The 22,397-nt window shown below is 39.3% G+C and overlaps 1 protein-coding gene across 1 annotated transcript in view; it reads left to right on the forward strand.

Moving 5' to 3' along the window:
• The first annotated feature begins 2,514 nt into the window (after window positions 1-2,514).
• The window catches only part of LOC143121301 (uncharacterized), a 60,469-nt gene continuing 40,586 nt past the window's right edge, over window positions 2,515-22,397 (forward strand). The window contains exons 1-3 of the mRNA XM_076281693.1: window positions 2,515-2,644; window positions 7,776-8,207; window positions 12,296-13,423. Coding sequence (XP_076137808.1) covers window positions 7,934-8,207; window positions 12,296-13,423 — 1,402 coding nt within the window. The 5' untranslated portion in view covers window positions 2,515-2,644; window positions 7,776-7,933. The remainder of the gene's footprint in view (window positions 2,645-7,775; window positions 8,208-12,295; window positions 13,424-22,397) is intronic.

Here is a 22,397-nt window from a genome sequence, read left to right on the forward strand (position 1 = left end):
GATTAAGGGTCTGGCAAAGAGCAATGTAATGGCCCAACTAGAGGGGCGGCAACAAGCATGCATTTAAAAATCTCACTGCACTCAACTGGGTAACATTAGACCATGTTCACTTTGATGCAATCGGATAACACTACGACCAATGTGTAACTTACTGTCCTCCAACGTTGCAGCGATGGTTCCCCGGAATGCAAGGGGAAAAAGTAACGTGCATCATTGCTCTTTGCCAGAGTGTCTCGCAGAGACAATTCCATTGTGCTCTCGCGAGAACTCTGGATTTCCAGGGTAGTGTTTTGGAACTGTACTCATTAAAGGAGAGTTCCGGTAAGATATTGACCTAAAGTGTGTTGAAACATGATACCGAGTGTGAACATACAGTATGTCTCATAACTCATCGGCTCAAAGGGGGTGCCTCGGGCATCGGCCTAGCCATGCAAATAAGTCACTGTTTTACACCATTTACGAGGCTCAGTAGCTCCACACTTCATTGGTAGACTTCCGAGGGCCTTGACATTTAAAAATTTTGAAAAAGCACTTAGTTTATTTACAAGACGATTTGTACAGACAGTACCTTTAGGAAGTTTACCATTCGCCGCCATCTTGAATTTAGGCACGATAAGTCAAGCAACGAGTATGAATGAACAGGTATGATGAGGGATCAGATTCCAACAATAATTCCGTGGAAATGCATGGATTCCAGTTGCTGCTGATGGAAGCAACTGGAATCCATGCATTTCCACAGACTTATTTTGGAATGTGATGGTGCTTATGGATGCTATACTCGCTATAAACTTACTTGCAATAAACTCTCTACTATACTATATAAGTATTAAGTACAGTAAAGCTGAAGTTAAATCAATCTAAAGCAGTGTTTCTCAAAGTGTAGTCCAGGGACCACTGGTGGTCCGCAAGCTATCCCAAGTGGTCCGCGAGCAGATGTGGTAAAATATAATATAAATGAGTTGTTTGCAATATTGAACCAACTTGTATGTAAATCCAAACAGTTCTGCAACATTGTCTATGTAAGATATGCCAGTTTAAATCATATGAATCCTCTGACACCATAAGCAAAGTGCAAAGACAATAAGCAAGGCGATTCAGTGAGTAGGCCTATTGTGTAGGCTAATATACTGTAACGTTTAATGCACACGACACCAAGCGTTGTTCAATGGCAGCTTTAATGGCTCGAGAACGAGGGCAGGGACACAGACACAGATTACAATGCACACAGGGCAGGTCAAGGAATCACACACACTACACCAACAGGGGAGGTCCAGCCCCCCACACGAAAAGGAACACACATGAGGGATAACTAAAAGGGAAACATGTTACGATAAGGACACCAACTTTACACTTATAACTTAGGAGAATAATGACATAAACCCCCCGATTGTTCGCTCTCGTGTCCCAGCATGCTTTTCGCAGGAGAACGGTAGCACAGTCTTTTTGCGCCGACGCTACAATACTGTTGAAGTAGGTCTGATCTTTTTTTTTTTTAAGCTAGGTGGTCCTTGAGTTTCTTTTTTATTGGTTAAGTGGTCCTTCGTCTGAAAAAGTTTGAGAAACACTGATCTAAAGTAAAGATAAAGGAGAATTGGCAAGTCTTGTGGGATGATGGTCAGACCGGTAGGAAACTACCAAAAAAGAGGGTGAATAGAAGTACGTGCAGAAATACACAGGAACATTTCAAGAATGAGATTTGGGCACACAGGGTTAAACAGTACATTATTTTTAATGAAAAAACATGCTAATGGGAGGTGTAGGCTAGTGTATAACACATAGGATACCACATGCTATTGAAAAATGTAGTCTACTAGGTATGCATGGATTTCTATGCAACGTCACATGCGTGCGCAACCAAGAGGCAGAAAGCACCATAGAACAGCATAGAGCAATGCAAAAGAGCAAAAGAATAAAATGAGTTTTTGTGCTGAAAACGGCACCAATTCGAAATCACGATGGTTAGAGAATGTTAAATATGTTTAATATCCCTAACGGAATGCATGTCTTCGCCAAAAATGACAAAATACGATGTTAGATTAATAATGCAAATGAACGGCAAACTTTGAAATATAGTCTGAAATTAGATGTTATTATCATTGAGACAACAGGGGTATACAAAAAAATCTGATTGTAGCTTACAGCAGCCGACTATTTAGGTTAAGTTTATAATGTTGTGGACGGCCACCAAGCGTCTTCTGCCTCACGGCTGCGCGCGCATCTAGTTTTGTTGGTAAACGGGAAACCCGTGTATAGTAATGAGAGGCAGTGCAGTTAATCCATCAGCTAGAAGATGAAGAGATACCTTTGATAGTAAAGGATATTTTGCAAAAGAATTATAGAGATGTATGTTTTGGTTTTTTTCTTTTTTTTTTAGAAGTACTGGTTTAATAAAGATACTTTTATGTGTATAGGGAAATATATGATTCAGACCCACTCCATTTCAGAAGGTGGCGGTAATGCAACCAGAAGTTGTTTGCTAACTGCCATTAAAACAAGAAGGAGAAGAAGAACTCGAGGAAAAAGAAGTTCAGGAGTTTCATCTGTCGCTTTCATTGCATTTCGCGGAGATAAAGGTTTGTTCCACGTCTCACCAGAGACCAAATTAACAGCTCTCTGTGCGGACCATGCAGCGAACTTGCTTGAGGTAGGCTGTGCATTTACGTTTGGTGTGACCGCAATTATGTTAACCTTCGAGCACTAGTTGAATAATATGCAGTTGCACACTAGCTGCATTGATAAATAGGCTAGTTCTAATCAGATTCTTGGTCAAATAGTTGGCTTATCATGGCTGCTTAACAAGAACTTGATGTGCTAGCCTGCAAGATGGCAATCCTTCGATTAGTTACTACTGTATGTTAACTAATTGATACATTTGCAAAAGAGCTATGGAGGAAACGGACATTAATCCATTCAATCTAAAGGCAACCAGGCATGTTTTCTTAAAGTTACATGTTAGTAATTTAACGGGAAACTGTTGACAGCTGATACTTTAGCCTACTCCTGACGGCAGAACCTTACGATATTTAATGCAGCTCGTTTGGAGATTGGTTAACTCATTGTCAAGCAGGAGACGTTAGCATTTGCCTCACACCTCAGTCTTCCTTCCTTTCTTCCTTCATCCAACCTATGTTTACTAGGCCTACTTTTCAATTCCAGGTATGCATTTTTCGCATACTGATCTATTCAGGGTATCCACGGGTCATGGGATTTCTAGAATATGGGACATTTGATGAAGTCTATTCCATACATGGAATATCAGGGCATTTTATAATCTGTGGGGCAAAGTCATGGAATATCAGGGAATTATGTTGTAGCAGTTCACAATGTAGCCTACCTGCCAAAATGCATTAATAGAAGTATGTTGCAGAATTAGTGTGTAGGTTATCTGTTAATTAATTAGCCTACTGCTTTCTTGACAAGCTGTGGTTAGCCAAACTTTGTTTATTTAATGTCCATTTACTCACCGTAAAGAAAGTCACAATGATGTTTGAACACTGTAAATTCAGGTTTTTCTTCGGGGAAAAGTCATATAATTTTATATCTGACTTAGAGTGGGATTCCTGTCTATTGCTAAAAGGGCTAAATGACCCTATGCTTCAAAGCTTCTCTTCCTAAGCCCTTACTCAATAGACCATCTCTATTATACAGTGGGCCATAACATACAGTCTCTAGCAGGAACATTATAGGCTATTATACAATGGGCCATTACACATACAATCTCTAGCAGGAACTCTGTAATAACCACACATTCATTAGTCCAGTAGCCTACATACATGTACATTGAAAAGTCTAAAACAATGATGTTTTTTTAATACTTCAAAATAACATTTGTTAAATGAACCTTTAATATCCATTCTTTCACACAAACTCGCGTCACAGACCTACGTCACACACCACTTGGAGGTGCAAACAATCAGAGTTTTAATTGATTTGACTATCAGTTAACTTCGAAACAGGTATTTTACTTTGGATAGACAATAGCAATACATCATAGGAGTGATTAATCTAGACTGGAGAAACTCAACATTTGACACCTCCACCTGTTTAGTGTTCTAAAGACGTCAAATAGTCCGCTATAGTTACCAAATTCATAGCCAAAGAGCCAGAAGGGAAGACGCATGGATGGCTATAAAAGCTGTGCTTTCATTATACAACTAAACACTACAAAATACATTTATAACCCTTGAGCCAGCTCCTTACTATGTAATCTCAATGGCAATGCAGCGTTTGTTTGCACCTCCAAAAACATCCGGCGTACCTGGTTACCTCGCAAAAACGCCCACAAATACCCGTATGTTTGTGTGAAAGAATAGGTGTGTAGATTTGAACAAAATCTGGTTTGGTTTTTACTGGGGCTTTTACTGCCTGAAATATCCGATTTTGTTTACCACGCTCAGAGGTACACACATATAGCATATACAAATATATGTTATTTAACTGTGCAATGGTTTAACTCGCATATAAATATAAACAACTTTATAAATGGGAACTCTTACTGTTACTGGCAATGAAAGGGCAGAAGCATCCATAGCTGTTTCCATCACCACAATATTCACGTTTGATTATGGCAAAGAGGCAGTGGGCCCTATCTTTGGCGATCTGAAACAGGTGGTCACTGGCGAATAATTTAAACATTGGCTTTTTTTTTTTATTAAACGCAAAAAAGGTTGTTCTTATCTTTCTTAATCAGTCATGGGTGTGTTTTGGGCGTAACATCCTTTAAACCAAATGAAAATGACATCTGTCATTCCTTTTATTAGCAAGCAGCACAAAAGCGCATCAGTATTTTGATAGTCAGTGGTGCATTTGAAGTAGAGTCCGACCGATTTATCGGCGGGCCGATATTATCGGCCGATATTAGGCATTTTCCAAACTATCGGTATCGGCATTTATAATGGCCGATAAATGAATATTTTAAAAATAAAATAAAACACCCTTCAACCATGTCATGAGTGTTGGCGTTGTATAGTTTGTCCACCAGAGGGAACTCTACACCGTCCCTGCTGGCAACACTCGTGTATAACGCGCCACACATCCTGCAACCTCCTGATCCAGCCAGAGTCGGGCAGAGAGAACCAGTTATCCGCGAGTGAGATCATCAGTGAAGTGTGTTCATGGTGATTTGGTCACGAGACATACATTGCTTGAATAACAATTAAAAGAACATCCCCATCAGTTCTCTTAACTCAAATAAGCATGACAAAATTCGTGAAAACAATGTCCAGTTTTGCTGCTGTTAAATAAGTCGAGAGTGAAGCGGAATTAGCTAGTAATTACGTTACGTTGTTACAGTGTAGTTGACTGTCTGTCCTTATAACTTTTGACAATGTGACTGAAGATGTATTTCTTTAATAGCGTGACAGTTATAGCAGTGAGACGTATCATCTCTCCCCGGCCTGTTATTTTGAAAGCGTATGTTTTACAATTTGCAGTATGACGTTATTCATTGCTAAATTATGGCTCATCATAGACTAGCTAACCACAAAGCTAGCTAATGCCATGAATATCAGTGGAAGACCGCTAACGTTAACATTAATGAGCTTGGAAACCACAACGAACTTATTCTGCCTAAATAAAGTAATGATTACTGTATTTATAACTAGTATATCTGTAGTTACAGTCCCTGCATTGTAAAATTAAGTTAGACGTGCGAGGAGTGAACATTTAGACATAGAGAAAAAGTATCAAACGTAGCTTGTGCAAAACATAGCTTGTGCATAAAAGTTAGCTTTTCTTTTACACGTGTATGAAATTCAATGACGCCAAGTGTGCGTTTCAGACTGTCGTTCAGCCGCAGCATTAACGAGTTACATAATGGATTTAGATCACTAAATAGTAGGTTTTAGAAGGCAGGCAGCAACTGATGATTGAAAATGGTTTGATGTAGCTTGATGGAAATTATTTTAAAAGTGCAGGTAAAGGGATATGCAAGCTGACATTGTAATTATAAGGTAGCTTATAAGGCAATAGGGACTAATTATTACACACGCACACTCAAACATTTACTGTAGGAGTGACCTTTATCTTGTTTAATGATAATACAAATGATGATTATAGTAATAATGTCATCATTATTTTTTGTAATTATTAAGTCTTATTTCAAAGTTATATTTATGAAGCTTACAAAGTCTTTTAATACTGGTAACTTTGATTTGGTTGTTGTTGTTATTGTGTTTTTGTTCAAAAGACTAAGTTTCATATCTTAAGTTTCTATTTTTATACATTTTATTTATCAGAACTTTAATATATTTTGATGTTCCTCTGTTCCACTGTGACAATATTATTTAAAAATAAACAAGTTGCATTATCATATTATTTTAGTCAATACTTATAAATAATGTTAGGGAAATCTGTTAATGTTTTGTTGCGCGTTTCTGAAAAAAAAATATATATCGGCCGATATATATCGGAATATCGGATTTTTAAATCAACAAATATTTGTATCGGCCTTCAAAATCCTTTATCGGTCGGGCTCTAATTTGAAGGAATCTGCTTGCACATGAGACCGTATGGAACATGTATTCCACTAAACCATGCTTAACTAAAACCTAAAAAAATATAGCATACATGAACCTGCTATCGTCCATTATATGAACTCGTAGGCAAAATGAAACTAACTTCACCGTGGTGTCATAGTCAACGACAAAATAGTTATACACAGTTAATTACTTTCACTATTGACTGACAATGGGTTACCATTGAAAACAAAGCCTGAAAAAAGCAACACTTACCCCAATAATGACCAAATGACTGAATAAAAAACCTAAGGACATTTATCCTGCAGAGGATGCTGCTTACATCTCGTGACAGTGCGTCTTCAACTGTGCTTCATATGCACCTTTATAGACCAGGTTTTACTTGGTCAGTGGCGTAATACTTTTTAGATGGTGTATGATATCAATTTTTAGGTAATGTGCTAGACCACATCTTAGGTCATTAATTGCTACACCCCTGGGTGCATTGTTCAATAAAAGAGAAGCGCATGGCGAACAGTTTGAGTGTAAGATACTTAGTTAGCAACTTTAGTTAGCAACTTTGTTGGTTGCAATGCAATTTCCTATTGCCAACCAACTAAGTTGCTAACAGGTTAGCAACTATGGTTTTGGGAAATGCATCCCAGTGTAGTAAGTCATCCTGGGAAATGTAGATGAAAGGCATACACTTTTAAAATAACAGTGTCCACAGAGACGGCCATGAAACAAGACAGGATTAAAATCAGGGCAATGTAAAATATCAGGCCACAGCTATCATACAACGAGATCTATCTAAGTTACAAAAAAGCAAAATCCTTATTAAGTTCTTGTAATGTATTCAAGGTGTGAATCCAGAGGGCATAACTTTTTCTCAGTTGGGTACAATCTCTTTGTAAATTATGTTTAAGCAAAAACATTTTTACATTTATTCCGGCTTTCCCCAAATGTTACTTTTAATTAATGTGTAAAATAATCTGGAAAGCTGTTTGAAAGCAAATGTTGCTTTTAATTGTTGTCTAAAAGGATCTTGAAAGCTTTTTTAAGAGAGGGAGGAATCAGTGGAGCACACAGATGTGGATGTTCATTGGTTTTATTTCGGATGTCGAAATACGGAAACATTACACATTTTTTTGCTGCACTGAAATAAAAATAATAAACATCCACATCTGAGTCCTCCCGTGATTGCTCCCTCTCCTCAAGTGATCCGGCCTCTCCCGTCACGCACCAGATCGTAATCAGAACTGTGCTGGAATTACTTTTTTACTAGCTGTATTGTTTTCTTTTGTGTTTCCCTGACTACAGGCAACAACAAACAAACAAACAACAAAAACTGGATCGGTTCGTTGGGGAACATGCATCTGGGACCTGTGCTGGATTATGTCTGTATTGTAACTGAAACCAAAACACACCAGGTTGACTGTTGACCGTTGGATAGGATCGTCTTTGAGTTGTTGGGGAACATGGATCCTGGACTGCCGTTTAGTTCAGGCTGTAACATGACTGAAATGCAGCAGGTTGACCTACTGAGTGTGATGATGAAGGAAGAAGATATAAAAGAGGAGGATGGTCACGTAATTTCATGTCAAGATGAAGATGAAAAGCCTTTTGTAGAGCTTGACTGTAAAACGGAAACAGACTTTGCAGAGTCAGACACAGCTTATAATGAAACACTACAGACAGCAGCGGAGATTGAAGTAAAGATTGAAGAGGATGAGCACAATGATCTGCTAGGAAGTAAGTACTTTCAAAGACAAATCCCATTTTTTACACATGTAAAAACTAAACAGTATTTTGTATACAGAATTGTAGTAATGATAAATGTAACGATAAAGTATTATGTGTCTTGTAACACTGCTATTAATTGAGGCGTACATTGTTGTCTAATGGGTTGCCAGGTACACACATCTTGCGTGTTCCGTGTTCCGTATGTCCACACTATATACAGCGGTATATACGACTGTACACACATCTTGCGTGTTCCGTGTTATGTATGTTCTATAGCTATCGGTTCTTATTGGAATCAAGTATTCTAGCGATTAATCGAGTAATCGGATAAAAAAATGATTTTGCGTTATTAAGTGCAATTCATTAATATGTACAACAAATGTCATGCTCTAAACTAGCCCTAGTCACTTCAAAGTAAATTCATATCGGTTTGTAGATTTGTGCATCTGCAGCATTGACCATTACTGTCAAATAACCTCCCTTACAAAAATGAACTACAGTTTTTTACAGTGCAGTTATACTACAATACAATGAGGGCTATAATTATTCAGTCTGGGGTAGGCGATAGGTAGCCTAACCTAACACCGGGTGTGTCTGTGTGTGTGAGTTTTTTGGTGTAGCTTATTGCTCACTCGCAATTTTACATAAATTTTACTACTTAAAATTTCCACAACTGAACATCATATCAACTTACGACATTAGGCTACAGCCGCTACAAATACTGTACGTTCTAACTAGCTTGGCAGAACTGACGTACCACAACAGCACATCAACGATGATTCAACATCTGAGCCAAAAGCATCCAGTTGTTAAAGGGATATTCCCCTATTTGGGGAATTACACACATTTTCCACCTCCCCTTGAGTTAAACAATTGATTTTTACCTTTCTCCAGTTCATCCAGCCATTCTCTGAGTTTGGTGATACCAGTTTTAGCTTCAGGCTAGCATAGGTCATTGAATCTAATTAGACCATTAGCTTCTCACCTGCTAGCATCATGTTTAAAAGATACTAAGATTTCTGGGAATTTTCCTATTTAAAACATGTCATTTAAAACCACACTCAAGAGATGGATTAAAAAACAATCAAAATTGCAATCACCAATAACTGGTTTACCTCATCCTAGGAACTGCCCTTCTTTGTATTGTACTTATTGTTTGTTTATTTTATCCCTTTCTCTTTTCTCTTCTTTCTTAATTTGCTTTCTATCTTTCTTCCATTCTTTTTATTAATGTAATGTGGTGTGGTGATGTGTTGACCTGCCAAGGGATTACAGATGAAAATTAGTTTTTTGCTAACTCTGGTACATTTACATTTTGAGTGTAAACAAAAAAATGTCAATTGATGTGCATTGTCCCTTTTAAATAAACAAAGAAATGCATTCTGCCACTGACTTAAGCACCTTTTCAATTACGCGGCTAAGGTCAAGCACCACTACAAGGTGAAACAGCATATTGCCCGATGTCGGCAGTAGGCCTAGTTCTAAATACATGTAGGTTACACAAAACGTTACAAATTAATATTACAGTATCAAATTTGGTGCTTCATATGGTTTCCACATTACAGCGTCACAAGGTGGCATATTTCCCGACATTACCTTATCCATGAGGCTACATTTTTAAATAAGGAAAACCTTGTTATAATCACCCCCTTTGGATATTGGAGCTTACCAAGGTCTTGATTCTTTATAAACAAACCTCAAAGCAAAAGTAAAAAATTGTTTAGTCAATTCTTTGTTAGGTTATATGATGACACACCATTTTATTGTAGGCCGTTCGCTATTCAGTTCACCAAATTCAAAGACTGGTTTGTGTTCTTCTGGATTTAAATGCCATTCAGAAGGTCAATGAGAAAGTCCACGTTCCAAGTTTTCATATCTACCTAAATTAACGAGGTGGTGGATCAGTCTGGTTCTATTTGAAATAAATCACGCCTCTTTCATAATGCCGCCTTGATTTCTAACTTGCGCGCTGTGGGTGAGACAGAAGCAGGAATGGGTGAACATGCGTAGTACAGAGATAAGTACTAGTTACAAAGCAACAAGTGACAGGAAAGGTAGTAGTGAAGTGGTAAATGCTAGATTTAGCATGTCAAGCTGTTGGTAGTGCTAGCAAATAACAAACAAATAGCCCATTCAATGGGGAATGCCACACAGGTAAAGTTTGGAATGCCCAGAGCGTACAGATGGCAAAGCTGTCGTTCATTGGAGGAGCGCAATAGACCTCTGAAGGGTGCCTACAAAAAAACTGCTATCTTTGCCTATATGAAGAGATCCGGTATCTTGACATTTTTCCTATAAATATATTGAATTTTCTGCACCTGTTATTAAACTCTCGCGGGGACAAAGAATTCAGAAATGCAGACGTTTTGTTTTACACACTTTTCTCCTTTGCCTTTTAGTGGATACTGTAAATCTTCAAAGACGGCAAACTTTGATATTTGCTACCCCAGAACTAACTTGTAATGCAACTTGCCTGAAGTTGGCTTCAGTCAGAGACTTTTTAATGAGGAGAAACAGCACTCAAAAGATCCTCACCTCTACGGAGTGAGTAGATATGTGACTGTGGCATCCCTTATCATATGGAGATATATTTTAGAGACAAACTGGCCATTTTCAGCACAGTATGTCAATACATAATTGTCATAATCCTTATGAAGTGCTTTCTTTATTTATACCCAAATCCCAATGCATTATCTGATAATTTACTGTCCTAAATGTAAAAGGGTCATTCCATGTCAATTCAACCAGGGCCCACGCACTTAGGTCTCAAAAAATTCTGAAAGAATTACCAGGTGTACCTATGTTACCCAGGAGACACACTGTAAAATTGTAAGATCAATACTTTCCAAGATACAGCCAGTTTTACAGGGGGAGGGGGGTGTCGATTTTGTTCGGGCTCTTTTTTTTGTCAAAGTTCACAAGCCCACAGCGCAAGAACTAAACCATGTAGGAGGCTCAAATTTTGCATGCTGGTACATAAATAGGAATAGTATGAAGCAAAATCATCACGTTAGGTCTGGATAATCCTGCATGGTCATAGCTGTCCCTCAAAGTTGATACAAATTTTAGGAGTTTTTGGCTGGGCTCTGTTTAAGCCTTCAGAAGACATATTTGTACTCAACATAGGCTCTTGATTTATTTTCCTAACTGAGATAAGTAGAAACACTCTCACAAAAAACAATGAACAGAAAATAAATTCCTTCAGGGTCTGAACAGCAGACCTTAGAAGTCATTTTCAGAGCACCTAAACACCTTGTGGGAATATACAAAGATTTTTTTAAATATTTTTTTTCTTTATTCTCCATGATCTTTTCTTTTTAAAAACACCAATTTGACTTGTCATATGCAATTATTTCTTTTTCACTTTCCACTCTGAACATGGGCAAAATGCACCATTGACATCAATATGTTTTGTATAGAGCTACCACAGGTTACTCTATACAACCACAGGTGGCAGTGTGGTGACTATATAAAACATATTGATGTCAATGGGGCATTTTGCCCATGTTCAGGGTGGAAAATAAAAAAGACCTAAACCTAAAACAGGCTCTAAAATAAAAAATAAAAAAAAACACATCTATAGCCTAGGCTACTTTAATATGGAGATCATGTGCTCCATGGCTACCTCTGATCAGTCAGAGTGATGGCCAATGAGGCCTACATCACTTTCAGTGCTCTATGACAGTTGAAAATATATGCATATTTAAGGGTAATGCAAAGATTTTGTATTTAACTAGGTGTGCCCCACTGATTTGATTGCAGTTTGGGCCAAATATGCCAGGGCTGATTTTTGGTCCCAGTCTGCCCCTGCTCATGTCTAAATATGGTTTCTTTTTTGCACAACAGAGTTTAAACAGCATTTTTTCCCAACTAAATGTGGATTTGATTAGCAGAAGATCATATTCTGAGTGTGTTTCACTGATTCACGGATTGGGATAAATGCAGAGACCAAATTTCCCTCACGGGATCAAAAGAGTATATATACCTATACTTACTTATTCTGTTTTTTATTTGCATTTGACATAGTGCCACAACTTTTTTTTTTAAATGTGGTTTTAGATCATCTTTGATTCTAACTCGCATGGTAACTCTTCCAGGTATATCACAACACCAACCTTTGATGCAACAGAACCTGCAACATAAAGGACGTCTCTACCACTGCACAGTCTGCAGGAAGAGTTTCACCGCCCTGAGTGAACTAGAGGAACACCAGCAAACACACACTGTTGACTTGAATCTAAAGCAGAATACTGCAAGAAGGCCTCATAAATGTACAGAGTGTGAAAAAGTATTTACAACACGAACTTGTCTGGAAGTCCATATGAGAACGCACACCGGAGAGAGGCCTTATAAGTGTGTCCAGTGTGGAAAAGCATTTTCACTAAATGTAAATCTTAAAACTCACATGCTAATACACACCGGAGAGAAGCCTCATCGATGTGCCCAGTGTGAAAAAGCATTTATAAAGTCATCAGACCTTAAACGCCACATGTTTACACACGATAGGCAGAAGCCCCATAACTGTGTCCAGTGCGGAAAAGGTTTTTCACGAAAATCAGGCCTTAAAAGTCACATGCTAATGCACACAGGAGAGAAGTCTCATCAATGTGCCCAGTGTGGAAAAGCATTTATAAAGTCCTCAGACCTTAAACGCCACATGCTTACACACGATAGGCAGAAGCCCCATAAATGTCCCCAGTGTGGAAAAGGTTTTGTGCAAATTTCATGTCTTAAAGGCCACATGCTAATGCATACTGGAGAGAAGCCTCATCAATGTGCCCAGTGTGGAAAAGCTTTTACACAATTTACCAGTCTTAAACGCCACATGCTTACACACACTGGAGAGAAACCCCATAACTGTGTCCAGTGCGGAAAAGGTTTTTCAAGAATTTCAAACCTTAAAATCCATATGGTTCTACATACAAGAGAGAAGCCTCATCAATGTGTCCAGTGTGGAAAAACTTTTAGACAAATTTCAAATCTTAATTTCCATATGATGACGCACACTGGTGAGAAGCCTTATACATGTGCCTACTGTGGACAAGCATTTTCACACTTTACGGGGCTCAAAGCCCATTTGCAAACACACTCTGAAGAGAAGCCTCCAGAATGTTCCAAATCCAATGTGACATCACTTACTGGAGAGAAGCCTCATGATTGTTCCAACAGTGACGATGTGACAACAGTGAAGGAAGAAGAGGATGAGCAAGAGCATCTGCTGGAAAGTAAGTCCTCAGAGATTAATCCCAAGTATTACACAAGTAAGGGATAATGGACAACACAGCATTCGGTTCACAGAAACAAATGCACGGTCAATGTAGTAAAATGGCCCCGACATGCAGCAAAGTTTTACACCTCGTAAGTGCATAATTTCGGTGAACCAAATGCCGTGGAGTCCATTATCCCGCTTATTCCACTGTTGCCACTTGCGTTCATTTCCTGTTATAATTTAATAATTTTAACCGCTAAAACTGTCTTGTTTGTAGAAATTACTTCTTTCTGCCATATAATTTCTCAACTTGCAGGACAAACTGTCATTACTAGTTCTAAATGGATGGTTGCAATGGCCAAAGGCCAGTCGTTAGTTCCATTTCTCCTGTTGTCAAGCGGGCATATCCAGGGTGTCCTTGGGGTTTTAAAAAGTAGTAAAAAGTAAATCAACTTAGCAAAAATGAAGGCCATTAAAAGGTATTGAAATGTAGTTTTAATGAAAAAATCATTTTACGAGGTATTACTTTTCGTAAAAAAAAAAACATTTGAAAATAATGAATATCCAAATCGCTGCTCCTGGAATGTGAGCCCCGCCGCAAAATCTTCACTTGATCAGTAGGCTAATGTCACGGGCGAAGTATTGCACATAGTTAAAGGAGCGTTTCACCACTGACTCAAGATGAATGTGCATTTATGTAGTAGAAATGTGACCCTGCAAGGCGAAACCAGTTGCTTTGGTAAAATGTACAAAATTAAGTTATTGTGCTCACATGAACGACCATTAACTAAGCTTTCCAACGATATGTATATCGAGGGTATTGTAAAAAGTATCGCTAAGATAACTGCATCCAAAGTTGGCATGGTTCTCCTGTCACGATACGCCAGAAGAGGAATAAAAATCACTAAGTAAATGGTCACATGCGATAGTGTGAGGACACAGCTATTATTAGCCTTACGGTAGTGTGACTTTGAAGCGGATGACTATGTCCAGTTTCATCAACTTGAGTGAGTGTCTTTTTCTGCCCCCTAGTTAATACCTGGGACGGTCATAAGGTGTCACTATAGAATATAATTAATGTATTTCGGGGGAAGTAAGGGGAGAGGAAGTTCTGTGTACAGACCCACTTTTAAAATGCGCTATGTCAATGGAAATCTTCTCCTGGTCCGTAAAATGACGCCAGGATATTTCTAAAAGTTTGTGATTTTGACCGTTCGTGCCCTGAAAGGCAAGTCCTTTACATTCATATTCTGTTACATCTGCCAAGAACGATAGAGAGCTGACACATCGAGTAATGAGTAATGAGTCAATTTTAGCTCTACCGTAAAACCTTATAGCGGCGTGGACAAAGGGAATGACTGCTAATGTGTTGAATCTTCACCTAAATAAAGTCATGGTTTAACAGTCAAAACGTATGTTTATCCGTGAAATTTGTTCACAATATGAAAGTGTAGACTGTATACTGTCGAATTATGTGGAAACGTGACATTCGACATTTTAACCCGTACGTTTGTTTATCGTGGATTTTCTGAAAATAGCACTGTGCGCAAAACGACTGGTTTCGCCTTGCAGGGTCACAAATGTGGAGTCATAATTAGTGTCATAATTAGTGTCAGTGACTTCTTGGCTGAGAAAAAGACAAAAATGTGTTTTTGGCTCATGTGAATGAAAGCCAACAACTCCCATAATTCCCTGCCTTTCACTGCTCTTCGCCAAGCCACTCCCCCATGAAGTAGCCGAGGCCTAGCTACAAGAACACAGTGGGAGTCATTAATGCATTAAAGTCATTTTGGCTTTAATAAGGATTCTAAAATTAAAACGATCATTGTTTTATGTTACACTCAATCTTGTGGCCATATATCGAAGGTCCTGTTATTCATATGGATATTTTTAAAAATCACTATTTTGCAAACATTACCAGCACATCATTAGGCTACTTGTTTTGCACGAAAATAACGCTTTTTACACATTCCCATGCCAAATGTCCCGCTAATTGACAGCATAGGCTAGCATATCTGACATGTAACTAATGTGCTGTTTGTGCATCTTCCCTGCTCCGGCCAGGGATCACCTGCTGCCGCCCCTCCCCTTGCCCTTCTCGGAATATATAAACTATATAGACTTATCTTTCATGTCATTACACTGTACTGGTGGTGTGCAAGTATAATTGAGTCACTTTAAGGCGGTGAGGCTTGCTTGAGTCACACGGTTTATGCTAACTTAGTGGCATTGTTGTGCATAGTGCATAAGGATATGTGGACAAAATTAATTATGTTTTCCATGTGATTTGTTCAAATAAATGCTCAAAAGCCTAGCAACAAGAAGCCTAAAAGCCTAACAACTCAAGAAAATCTATCTTGGATTGTAGAAGATAAGTGTCTTGTAATGATAATTTCTATGATTTTGGTGAGCTCTACAGGAGTGACAGAAATGGTTGCGTCAAAATTCCATTAAACCCAACAGTAGGTTAGACCTTAATTTCACAGCCTAGGGAGATCACGTGACCCATCCACAGCGATGCCAGCATAGTTTTTAGCTCTGCTTGCATAGTCTTATTTTTTCAATAATCCTATCACATACTTCGAACACACGGAAAAGGGAGAATGAACAATTGCCCTTGAGCAAGGCACCTAACCCCTCACTGTTCCCCGAGCGCCGCTGTTGTAGCAGGCAACTCACTGCGCCGGGATTAGTGTGTGCTTCACCTCACTGTGTTCACTGTGTGCTGAGTGTGTTTCACTAATTCACGGATTGGGATAAATGCAGAGACCAAATTTCCCTCACGGGATCAAAAGAGTGTATATACTTATACTTAATGAATTTGTGAAGGATATTAGCAGTGAACTTGAGAATGTAGTCAAATCTACTAAAAGGACTCGGAACCGAGTGGACTCGGCTGCACAAGAGGACCGGTCGAGCTAAGGACACAGCTAGACCAGCTCACCACAAAGTTGACAGACCTGGAGGACAGGGGACAAAGGAATAATGTAAGGCTGGTTGGCTTACCAGAAGCAGTGGAGGGTTCGGAGGGTTCGGCTATCTCAAAGATAATCTCCCCAAGTGGATCCCCTCATTGGTGGACTGAGACATTAACATTGAACGGGCACATTGTGTATATGATTGAGGAGAGGCTAACTCCTACAAGCCATGCACCCTCATCTTCATATTACTGCGTTGGCAAGACAGATCGGCTCTCCTTAACAGGGCACGTGAAGTTTATCCAGTGAAGTAAGCATCCAACGGAGCCACCCGGTCTCCGACCGCATCGGCCAGTCCAGCGGCAACAGCAAAGAGAGAGAGATGAGACGATAAGAAAATGTTCGACTCCCCCCAGGGCGCCGAAGATTTCATCAACTCACTTCCATGGAGGTCCATCCCTACACCGGTATGGCGGTACTGCCGCAGCCTCAAACCCAGAAGAACTACAGGGATCCTCCACACGTCAGAGAAGGCAACTTAGTGGACATGAAAGAATGAGCTTACATCACTTAACATATACAGGTTATGTAGCAATGGTCAGTCTTAGGATCCTTACTACAAGGTATTTTGGAATGTTTGAAATGTAAGATTAGATAGGCTATGTCTTCTGATAATTGCTTTTCTTAGGTATGATTTAACACTAGCATGCTAAATTAGCTTTACCAGTTCGAGAGGTGACTAATGTATTCAGTTTATGTGGTATGACTGTGTGGGCTTATCTGATACTATAGCCATGCGTTGGGGTGGATTGGTCACGGGTCAGACAATGTTTAATTTTTACAGACCTATGGAGTTTTGTCTGTCCGGTCTGTGTCTGTTTTTGTATATAGTTTTTCCCACCCCCTCCCCTTTACAGACATTTTCCTACTCTTTGTTAGAACATCCGTTCTGGGGCATATGTATGGAAATTGGCAGGACGATTTCACGCTTCTGCTATATCTTATACTAACACGTTTATATTTCAAGACTGATCTAAGCTGGATAATATGTAGACACAGTCATTGACTGCCCAAATGACCCTGTCAGAGACTTTTTTTCTTACATTGAAAACACATTGGAACAAAATGACTTATGTAGTGGTGGGACATGATTTCAATGCAGTCCTTAATCCATCTCTTGATAAATCTAATTCAGATGCAATAGCCAATCCCTCATCTACCTTATTGAATACGCTTATCATAGATCGAAATCTTGTTGATATTTGGCGTATGCAGAATGCTACTGCTAGGGATTACACATTTTTCATTTTTTGTACACATCACTTTGCTTTATTATGCAACATCGATCTGCCCAACATTACGACAAAAGCCCCTAGGTGGTGTTTAAACACATCTTTACTAACTAAATCTGGATTTCTTAGTTCACTCAAAGTACAATTAAAAGATTTTTTTGGATATTAAAGGAGAAGTTCGGTGTGATATTGACCTAAAGTGTGTTGAAACACGATACCGAGTGTGAACTTTTGTCTCATAGCTCATCTCGGCTTGCCCCCTGCACTCCGAAATCAGGCACTAGTTAGCCAATGCTACCAACAGGTTTTCAATGGGGGTCCCTAGGGCATCGGTCTAGACAATGAACAGAGACAACTTCAACACTATGCTAAGCGAAATAAAATCAGACATTCATACATGGAGGAATTTAAAGACGTCTCTTCAAGGTAGAAAAATTAACGTATTGCCCCGTCTCTATTTCCATTTCTTTATGTTACCACTTTGCCCCCTTCCAAATTACCTTGAAGGAATATTCCTCTACGTGTTAAACAATTGATTTTACCTTTCTCCAGTTCATCCACCGTTCTCGGAGTCTGGCAATACCACTTTTAGCTCCAGTCTAGCATAGATTATTGAATCGGATTAGACCATTAGCATCTCACCTGCTAGCATCATGCTTAAAAGTGACTACGATTTCCGGTAATGAGAGTATAGTTCCATGTCAAATCAGCCTAGAAAATCGCCATGTTTAATTTTCCGACCCAAACTGCTGGGTGGCTTGGCAGTACCAAAGTTTGAACTTTATTATTGGTCATTTCAAATCAGAGCACTGAGCACATGGGTTGACCCACAGTCAACCGCTGCATGGAGATTGATTGAATCTGCTAAGATATTACCACACAAGCTGTAAGACATGCTATTCTAGTCTAGTCTAGCGTAACAAACAAAATAATTAAAAATATTTTTGGGCCCATCATCAGCAAATTCTATACAAGTGTGGAAGAAAGCAGAATGTTGGATGGACGGCTCTTCTAAATTCTGTCAGAACACGCCACTATGGCATAACCTGAGGTTATTATGCGGTAACAAACCATTTAATCAACCATCTTGGTCATCTCATGGAGTGAATACATTAGGTGATGTATGGAACAAAGACCTTCGGTGTCATATAAGACTTAAGAACATGTTTTCTCGTCCTGTGTCCTGGAGTTCTCTTCTCCCCTCACATCCTATGTTACAATGGATTGCACCATTACTGGGCAGAACTTCTGTCTCTTTAATGTATAGTGCTCTAATTCAGCAATTGAATTCAGCAATTGAATCCATATGGAACAGGGAGTTGGGGAGTTTAAATATAAACCTAGATTGGGAGAGAATATGGTGCAATCTATGTATGTCTTCTAAGAACCTAGCTCACCAACTAATTCACTTTAAAACCCATACATAGAGCCTACATCACACCTTTATAAGAGATTCCAGATGAAATTATTGAATTGAATAGAATTTAATAGACTTTGTCATGTCAGGCATGAGTCTTCGGTCTCACCAATAAAATAGACAGTACATACGATATACACACTATAGACACAAATCCATAACACAGTGTTCACTGAGACACATCATATCCACAGGATAAATACTTTAACCTGTTGAGGTGTACGGTCACAAATATGTGATTAGAATGTTCGCGAACCGAGAGTTCCACATTATGATGTCACAATTACCCTCAGAGATTTTCCCCATAGACTGTATAAATACTTTAAATACAAATAGGGCTTGGCTGCACAGCCATCCCCCTGGCAGATGTGCAGCTTCAGTATTTACCTAACTAAGCTATGCTCCCACGTTTACCCCCCCCCCCCCAGCTTATTGACCATACTAATTGCATTTGGTATGAAAGAGCCCTTGTAGATCTTTTTCTTTGCCATAGGTACTCTATAGCGCCGCCCTGAGGGAAGCAACTCAAACTCGGGGTGGAGTGGATGAGTTTGAGATCATCTAAGATTAATTGGGCTTTCCTGTATATGGCAGCGCCGTAGAGATCATCTAATGTCTTTTGTTGGCAAACTATAATATTCCCTGCTGTTTTGACAATTCTAGGCAACTTGTTACAAGCTACTAACAACTGTCATATATGTAACACTGCTTCACCTGGAATGTACAGGGACTCGGGACTCCATTGTGAGGCCACATATAATTTGTTGCCCTTGTTGCCCTAGGGCTCGCTGCAACAAGCAAAAATGGAGCACAGCGTTAGTTCAGGCAGGCCACGGAGTCACGCCCAGCAACTTGGCTAACTGCTCAGCTGACTACCCAGCTGATTGATCAGCTGATCACTCGCTCTTATATTGGTGGACATCATTCAGGGTGCCCTTTTTAAGCTGCTGTAGCCTGCCTACTCTGCTGTTTTCTCTGCAAGCCTTTTGCAACCCACCTCCTTATACTTATCAATGTCTAGTTGTTGTCTGGTCTGTTCTGTACCCTATGGGGGGGTTTATCTTGCTGCTCTCTCTGCCTTAGGCTTTCCATGTTTGCACATGGAAGGGCAGGGGGCTCCCAGAACAGAACCATACCGCCAAATGAAAGATTATGCATTACTAATAGCAATCAACCTTCTTGACAAAGTGGTCCTGACTGAAATATCGTTTTGGCGTTTCGGATGTACGTTGATGCACGTAACCTTTGACCTGTACGCCCGATTTTGAAAAACGAGGTACCGTTGTAATTCTTGGATCAAGTCTACTTCAACGTACCATATTTCACTTTCTGCTCCCGTTGGTCAACCGCACCTGAGCAAGCACACTTCGCAGTTCCTCGAAAATACATTCTAATTATACTTTTGCTTCAATTTTAAGCCTAAGGACATACATTACACAGTATTCAATAAGATAAACTCCAAAGTAGTGAAATGACATCTATAAACTGAACCAGACCAAAGTCTATATACAACAGTGTAACAATTTATTGCCTGCTGCGGACCAAACAATCTAACTATAGGTCTTAAAATGCCACAAGAAGCCTTAATGCCCTCTTGACAGTTTCCATTAGGCATACACTGATTGTGAAGTTCTGGGACGATGTCTAAATATGGTTTCTTTTTTGCATAATATAGTTTAAACAGCATTTTTTGCTACTAAATATGTAGATGATCAAATTATGTTTTCATTTGCATTTTACATAGTGCCGCAACTTTCTTGATAAATGGGATTTTAGAACATTCTAACTCACATGGTAACTCTTCCAGGTATATCAGAACACCAACCTTTAATGCTGCAGAAGATTCATGGACAGAATGATGAACTCAACCTGCAACATAAAGGACATCTCTACCACTGCACAGTCTGCAGGAAGAGTTTCACCGCCCTGAGTGAACTAGAGAAACACCAACAAACACACACTGTTGACTTGAACCTAAAGCAGAACACTGGCAAAAGGCCTCATAAATGTACAGAGTGTGAAAAAGCATTTACAACACAAACACGTCTTGAAGGCCACATGAGAACACACACCGGAGAGAAACCTTTTAAATGTGCCCAGTGTGGAAAAGGTTTTTCATACAGTTCAACTCTTAAAACCCATATGCTAATACACACTGGAGAGAAGCCCCATAACTGTGTCCAGTGCGGAAAAGGTTTTTCATACAGTTCAACTCTTAAAACCCATATACTAATACACACTGGAGAGAAGCCTCATCAATGTACCCAGTGTGGAAAAGCTTTTAGAAAGTCCTCAGATCTTAAACGCCACATGGTTATACACACTAGAGAGGACCAAAAGCAGAATACTAACAAAAGCATTCGTAACTGTGTCCAGTGCGGAAAATGTTTTTCACAAAATTCCTATCTTAAAATCCACATGCTAATACACACTGGAGAGAAACCTCATAAATGTGCTCAGTGTGAAAAAGCTTTTAGACATATTCCCAGTCTTAAACAGCACATGCTTACCCATACTGGAGAGAAGCCCCATAACTGTATTCATTGCGGAAAAGTTTTTTTTAATATTTCCAATCTTGAAACCCATATGCGAATACACACAGGCGAGAAGCGTCATCAATGTGAACCGTGTGGAAAATCATTTAGAAGGTCTTCAGATCTTAAATGCCACATGCTTACACACACTAAAGAGAAGCCCAAACTGAACACTCATACATGTACCCAGTGTGGGAAAACATTTAGAAGGTCCTCAGATTTTAAACGCCACATGCTTACACACACTAAAGAGAAGCCCAAACTGAACACTCATACATGTACCCAGTGTGGGAAAACATTTAGAAGGTCTTCAGATTTTAAACGCCACATGCTTATACACACTAAAGAGAAACGCAAACAGAACACTAACAAAGGCACTCATAACTGTGTCCAGTGTGGAAAAAGTTTTTCACAATTGTCATATCTTAAAACCCACATGCTAATACACACTGGGGAGAAGCATCATCAATGTGACCAATGCGGAAAAGCTTTTTCAGTATTTTCAACTCTTAAACGCCACATGCTTACCCACACTGGAGAGAAGCCCCATATCTGTGTCCAGTGTGGAAAAGCTTTTTTAAAAATGTCATATCTTAAATCCCATATGCTGATACACACTGGAGAGAAGCCTCATAAATGTGCCCAGTGTGGAAAATGTTTTTCATACCGTTCAAATCTTAAATTGCACAGGCTGACACACACTGGTAAGAAGCTTTACAAATGTGTCCACTGTGAAATTTTTTATTCACACATCGAACATCTCAACACCCATATGCTAGCACACTCTGGAGAGACGCCTCATAAATCTGTCCAGCGTGGAAATGCTTTT

The sequence above is a fragment of the Alosa pseudoharengus genome, unplaced genomic scaffold (genome assembly GCF_046254945.1).
Source record: "Alosa pseudoharengus isolate Yale_2024_CS ecotype anadromous, Long Island Sound unplaced genomic scaffold, YU_APseudo_1.1 YU_APseudo_1.1_scf_1, whole genome shotgun sequence".
Taxonomy (NCBI): Eukaryota; Metazoa; Chordata; class Actinopteri; order Clupeiformes; family Clupeidae; genus Alosa; species Alosa pseudoharengus.